Genomic DNA, 6,918 nt, shown 5'->3' with positions numbered 1-6,918 from the left:
GGGACCCCAAAAAGCCCCGGGACCCCCCTCCCCCCGCGCCTTCCCGCCATTCCACGCGCTCCACTTCCCCCCCTCCCCGCCACAATGGTCTCTTCCACGCGCCCAAGGGGCGTGGCCAGAGAGGGCAGCCAATGGCGTGGCGGCGCTGCGGTCACGTGGGGGGCGGAGCTGGTTAAAAGCGGCGGGGCGGGGCGGGCGCGGCCTCATTCCGGGCCCGTCCGGCGCCGCTCGGGTGAGGCTGGGCCGCTCCTGTCGCGACTCTTCTCGCTCTCCCCCTCCTTCTGTCGCGATAATCGCGCCTTTCGCGGCTCCCGGGCCGCTCTTTTCTCTTTTCCCTTCCCCCCTCGCTCCTTTTCCGCTCCTTTTCCCGCCTCGCCGCCCTGAGGGCCGCGCGGGCTCTGCGCATGCGCGCGCGGGCGGCGGGAGCGGCACTTCCGGGGGCGCCCACGTGGCCGGGCCGGGGGGGGAGGGGAAGGGACCGGGGCTGTGACGTCACGGGGGGCGCTGCGTGACGTCAGCAGGAGGGGACGCGTGGAGCTGATGGGATTGGAGGGCGCTGAGGGGGTGTGACGTCACTGGAGGGCGCGCGGGAGGGTGTGGTGATGTCACTGGGGGTGTGACGTCACTGGGAAGGCGGTGATGTCAGAGAGTCGGGTGGCGTGACGTCATCAGACACGAGGGGTGAGGGCTATTGCGTCACGGGGGGGGTCTTTTGCCGCGGTTGTGACGTCAGAATCCGCTTTGTGGGGCAGGTCATTACGTCATCACAGGGGCTGGGCCCCACCCTATGACGTCACGGCCAGCCCCGCCCCCCCACGCATGGCGGCGGAGGAGGGGAAGTTGTTCGTGGGGGGCCTCAACTACGACACGGACGAGCAGGGCCTGGAGCAGCACTTCAGCTCCTTCGGGCCCATCTCCGAGGGTGAGAACAGAAATGCACCAAAAACGGCAAAAAACATCCCAAAAATATCCTTAAAGTATCCCAAAATATCCCTAAAACACCCCTGGAGCAGCACTTCAGCTCCTTCGGGCCCATCTCCGAGGGTGAGAGATAAAAATACACCAAAAACGGCAAAAAACATCCCAAAAATATCCTTAAAGTATCCCAAAATATCCCAAGAATATCCCTAAAACAGCCCTGGGGCAGCGCTTCAGCTCCTTCGGGCCCATCGCCGAGGGTGAGAGATAAAAATACACCAAAAATATCCCAAAAACGTCAAAAAATATCATTAAAGTACCCTAAAACTTCCCTAAATATCACTTAAATATCCTAAAATATCCTTAAAGTGCCCCTAAAATATCCCTAAAACACCCCTGGGGCAGCGCTTCAGCTCCTTCGGGCCCATCTCCGAGGGTGAGAAGAGAAATGCACCAAAAGTGTCCCAAAAATATCCTTAAAGTATTCAAGAAATATCATAAAATATCCTTAAAGTATCCCAAAATATTCCTAAAATACCCTGAAACATCCTTGGGGCAGCGCTTCAGCTCCTTCGGGCCCATCTCCGAGGGTGAGAGATAAAAATACACCAAAAATATCCCAAAAACACCAAAAAATATCCCAAAATATCCTTAATGTACCTTAAAATATCCCTAAAACACCCCTGGAGCAGCACTTCAGCTCCTTCGGGCCCATTCCGAGGGTGAGAGAAAAAATACACCAAAAATGGCAAAAAACATCCCAAAAATATCCTTAAAGTATTCAAAAAATATCATAAAATATCCTTAAACTGTCCCAAAATATCCCAAAAATATCCCTAAAACATCTCTGGGGCAGCGCTTCTGCTCCTTCGGGCCCATCTCCGAGGGTGAGAGCAAAATACACTGAAAATGGCAAAAAACATCCCAAAAATATCATTAAAATACCTTAAAGTATCCCAAAATATCCCTAAAATATCCCTAAAACACCCCTGGAGCAGCACTTCAGCTCCTTTGGGCCCGTCTCTGAGGGTGAGAGATAAAAATACACCAAAAATGGCAAAAAATACCCCAAAAACATCATTAAAATACCTTAAAGTATCATAAAATATCCTTAAAAGTATCCCAAAATATCCCAAAAATACCCTAAAACATTCCTGGAGCAGCACTTTCCGCTCCTTCAGGCCCATTCCGAGGGTGAGGGGGAAATACACCAAAAATGTCCTAAAATACCCCAAAAATACCCTAAAATACACGAAAAACAGCCAAAAAATACCCTAAAATATGCCAAAAATATCCAAAAATATCATAAAATATCCCAAAATACCCTAAAACACCCCTGGGGCAGCACGTCAGCTCCTTCGGGCCCATCCCGAGGGTGAGAGCAGAAATCCCCCAAAATCTCCCCAAAATCCCCAAACCAGCCCTAAAATCCCCCAAATCCACCCCAAAACCCGACCTCAGCTCCTTTGGGCCCGTCATGAGGGTGAGGCCAAAAAAACCCCAAAAATCTCCTAAAACCCCCCCGAAAACTGCCCCAAAAATCCCCAAAATCTGTCCAGGGCCACCCAAAACCAACCCACGTTTTTTGGGGTTCCGCCCTTTTGGGGTTGGGGTTTTTTTTAGTTTATTTGGGGTTTTTTTAGGGATTTTTGGGGTTGTTTGGGGCTGTTCTGGGGTGATTTTTTGGGGCTTGTTTTGGGGATGTGTTGAGGTTTCCTTTGGGGTTGTTTTGGGGATATTTTGGGTTCTTTTTTGGGGTGTTTTGGGCTGGTTTTGGGGCTGGTTTTTGAGTTGTTTTGGGGCTGTTTTTGGGGTGTTTGGGGGCTCTTTTTGGGGTGTCTTGGATTCTTTTTTGGGGTGTTTTGGGGTTGTCTTTAGGGTGTTTTAGGGGTTGTTTTGGGGTTGTTTTGGGGGGTTTTGGGGGTTATTTTGGGGCTGTTTGGGTTATTTTGGCGCTGGTTTTGGGGATATTTCAGGGCTGTTCTTGGGGTTATTTTGGGGTTGCTTTGGGGATGTTTTGGGGATATTTTGGGTTATTTGGGGCCATTTTGGGGCTGTTTTGGTGTTGTTTGGGGATATTTGGGGTTATTTCGGGGCTGGTTTTGGGGATATTTTCGGGTTGGTTTTGGGGTTATTTGGGGGATATGTTTGGTTATTTGGGGGCTGGTTTGGGGCTGGTTTTGGGGTTATTTGGGGATATTTTGGGGTTATTTGGGGCTGGTTTTGGGGTTCTTTTGGGGATATTTTGGGTTATTTGGGGCTGGTTTGGGGGTTATTGGGGGGATATTTTGGGTTATTTGGGGCTGTTTTGGGGCTGGTTTTGGGGTTCTTTTGGGGATATTTTGGGTTCTTTGGGGCTGGTTTTGGGGTTATTTGGGGATATTTTGGGTTCTTTGGGGCTGTTTTCGGGGCTGGTTTTGGGGATATTTTGGGTTATTTGGGGCTGGTTTTGGGGTTCTTTTGGGATATTTTGGGGCTGTTTTCGGGGCTGTTTTGGGGCCGCTGCGGGGTTCTTTTGGGGTCACTTTGGGGCCGTTTCGGAGCTGTTTGGGTCACTGTCGTTTCCCCGCCCCAGTGGTGGTGGTGAAGGACAGGGAGACCCAGCGCTCGCGCGGCTTCGGCTTCGTCACCTTCAGCAACCCCGAGCACGCCAGCGACGCCATGCAGGCCATGAACGGGGAGGTGGGACAGCGGGGACACCTGGGGACAGCTGGGGGACACACCTGGGGACACCTGAGGGGCACTGGGGACACACCTGGGACAGCTGGGGGTACCTGGGACAGCTGGGGACACTTGGGGACACTGGGGAGTCACCTGGGGGACACAGCTGAGATACCTGGGGACAGATGGGGACCGCTGGGAAGGACCTGGGGACACCTGGGACAGCTGGGGACACCGGGGACACACCTGGGGACAGCTGGGAGGGACGTGAGGACACCGGGGACACACCTGGGGGACAGCTGGGGGGTGTTGGGGCACACCTGGGGGACACGTGGGACACACCTGGGCACCTCGGGGACACCTGGGGGACATCTGGGGGCTGTGAGGGCACCCGGGGGGACACCTGGGGGGCAGCTGGCACACCTGGGGGGGGCACCTGGGGGACACCTTGGGGGCAGCTGGGCACACCTGGGCACACCCTGGGGGACACTCAGGGGGGAACTGGGGACACCCGGGGGGGTCTGGGACACACCTGGGCACAGCTGGGCACACCTGGGTGGAAGTGGGGACACCTGAGGGGGTTTGGGGACACCTGGGGGGCACCTGGGGGGGTTTGGGGACAGCTGGGGGGACATTTGGGGTCCCCAGGGGGGGTTGGGGGCAGAAACTGGGGACCCGAGCGGGTTTGGGGCACTCGGAGGGGGCTGGGGGGGTCCCGGGGGGGGCACTGGGGTGTCCCCAAACGTCCCCAAACGTCCCAAACGTCCCCGCAGTGCCTGGACGGGCGGCAGATCCGCGTGGATCACGCGGGAAATCGCCCCGGGGGGTCCCGGGGGGGGCTTTGGGGGCCCCCGGGGCCGGGCCAGGGGCTACGGCCGAGGTGAGTGGGGGAGGGGGCTGGGGGGGGGCTTTGGGGGATGGGGAGGGGGTTTGTGGGGTGGGAGGGGCCTGGGGGGCTCTTTGGGGGTTTGTGGGGTGGGGGAGGGGGCTTGGGGGGGTTTGGGTTTGGGTTTTGGGGGCTGGGAGGGGCTTGGGGGGCTCTTTTGGGGGTTTGTGGGGTGGGGAGGGGCTTTGGGGGCTCTGGGGGTTGGGCTTTGGGGTCTTCAGGAGGGGCTGGGGGGGCTCTTTGGGGAGTTTATGGGGTGGGGTGGAGGTTTTGGGGGGTTTGGGGGCTGGGGAGGGGCTTTGGGGTCTTTGGGGGGTTTGGGGGTTTGAGGTATTTGGAGTTTGCGGGTTTTGAGGTTTTGGGGTCTTTGGGGGCTGAGGAGGGGGTTTTGGGGGCTCTTTTGGGGGTTTATGGGGTGAGGAGGGGGTTTGGGGGTTGGATTTGGGGAGGGGCTTTGGGCTCTTCAGGGACTTTGGGATTTGGGGGCTTTGGGTGTTTTGAAGTGTTTGGAGTTTTGGGGGTTTTGGGGCTTTGGGGTCTTTGGGGGCTGGGGAGGGGATTTGGGGACTCTTTTGGGGGCTTATGGGGTGGGGAGGAGGTTTGGGGTTAAGGGATTTTGGGGGTTTGGGGTTTGGGGAGGCGCTTTTGGGTCTTTGGGTTTGGGGAGTTTTGGGGAGGGGGTTTTGGGGCTCTTTTGGGGTCATCAGGGGTTTTAGGGTCGGGGTTAAGGGGCTCTTTTGTGGATTTGTGGTGCTGGGAGGATTTGGGGTGGGGTCAGAGGAAGATTTTGGGGGAGATTTGGAGGAAATTTGGAGGGAGAAGTGGCTTAAAAAATTTTGGGTTTTGGGGTCGGGGGCTCTGAAATCCCAGACGGGATTTGGGGTGGGCAAAAAACTTCGGGGTTTTGAGGATTTGGGCTGGGGGAGGGAGGGTTTTAATGGGGTTTTTTCCCTGAACTCCCCCCAAATCCGGGGGTCCCCACAGGAGGAGGCGACCGAGGCTACGGCGGCCGCTACGAGGGGCGCAGCGCGGGGGGCTACGGGGGGGGCCGGGACTACGGCGGCCGGTGAGGGGCTGGGGGGGTTTGGGGGGGGCTGGGGGAGGGGGCTGAGGGGGTTGGGGAGGGGGCTGGGGGGGTTTGGGGGGGCTGGGGAGGGGGCTGGGAGGGGTTTGGGGGGCTGAGGAGGGGCTGGGGGGGTCTGAGGAGGGGTTATGGGGGGATTTTGGGAGCCTGAGGAGGGATTTGGGGGGCTGGGGAGGGGTCTGGGGGGATCCCAGGGGTCCTGGGGAGGGATTTGGGGGGGTCAGGGAAGGGTTTTGGGGGGTTTGGGAGGGGATTTGGGGGGCTGGGGAGGGGTTTGGGGGAGTTTGGGGGGCTGGGGAGGGGTTTGGGAGGGGTTATGGGAGTATTTGGGGGGGCTGGGGGGGTATGGGGGGCTGGGGTGGGATTTGGGGGGGCTGGGGAGGGGCTGGGGGGATCCCAGGGGTCCTGGGGGGGGATTTGGGGGGGTCAGGGAAGGGTTTTGGGGGGGGTTTGGGAGGGGATTTGGGGGGCTGGGGAGGGGCTGGGGGGATCCCAGGGGTCCTGGGGAGGGATTTGGGGGGTTTAGGGAGAGGTTTGGGGGGCCTGGGGAGGGATTTGGGGGGGGCCTTGGGGTGATTCGGGGAGGAGGGGGGTTGGGGAGGGGGATTTGGGGGGATTGGGGAGAGATTTGGGGTGTCCTGGAGATTCCAGCAGGTTCTGGAGGGGGGTCCCAGGGGGGTCTTTTGGGGTCCTGGGGGGTTTGGGGGTCCTGGGGGGTTTGGGGGTCCTGGGGGGTTTGGGGGTCCTTAGGGGTTTTTTTTGGGGATCCCGGGGGGGTCTTTGGGGGATTTCTGGGGGGGGGGTCTTTTAGGGATCCAGGAAGGACTTGGAAAACCCTGGGGGGGCTTTGGGGGTCCTGGGTTTTGGGGGTCCCCCAGGGTTTTGGGGCGCTCCCAGGGGTTTGGGGGGGGTCCTGGTTTTGGGGGGGGTCCCGGTTTTGGGGTGCTGACCCCTCCCCACAGGCAGGGCGGTTACGGCGAGCGCTTCCCGTCGGCCCTCGTACCGCGACAACTACGACAACTGAGGTAGGGACCCCCAAACCGGGGGGACCCCAAAACCGGGGGGACCCCGAAACCGACCCCAAAACTGACCCCAAAACTGATCCCAAAACTGACCCGGGCCACCTCCAAACACCCGGGGTACCCCCAAACCGGGGGACCCCAAAACTGACCTGGGGCACCCCCAAATACCCAGGGCACCCCCAAACACCCGGGGTACCCCCAAACCAGGACACCCCCAAAGCGGGGGGACCCCAGAACTGACCCAGGGCACCCCCAAACCCGGGGGACCCCCAAATTGGGGGGACCCCAAAACTGACCCGGGGCTCCCCTAAAACTGGGGGAACCCCCAAACCCCAGGGCACCCACAA

General features: G+C 58.8%; 1 protein-coding gene across 1 annotated transcript; it reads left to right on the top strand.

Annotated features, from left to right (window-relative positions):
- Positions 1-136: 136 nt before the first annotated feature.
- LOC135292171 (RNA-binding protein 3-like) lies at positions 137-6,681 on the top strand. The gene is given in 8 exon segments (XM_064406403.1): positions 137-232; positions 753-922; positions 3,494-3,600; positions 4,353-4,433; positions 4,435-4,459; positions 5,450-5,531; positions 6,512-6,545; positions 6,547-6,681. Coding segments are annotated over 7 exon segments (459 nt in total). The 5' UTR covers positions 137-232; positions 753-819; the 3' UTR covers positions 6,574-6,681.
- The last annotated feature ends 237 nt before the right edge of the window (positions 6,682-6,918 follow it).

The sequence above is a fragment of the Passer domesticus genome, unplaced genomic scaffold (assembly GCF_036417665.1).
Source record: "Passer domesticus isolate bPasDom1 unplaced genomic scaffold, bPasDom1.hap1 HAP1_SCAFFOLD_225, whole genome shotgun sequence".
Lineage (NCBI taxonomy): Eukaryota > Metazoa > Chordata > Aves > Passeriformes > Passeridae > Passer > Passer domesticus.
The sequence above is the reverse complement of the archived record's forward strand: the minus strand, read 5'-3'. Positions and strand labels throughout refer to the sequence as shown.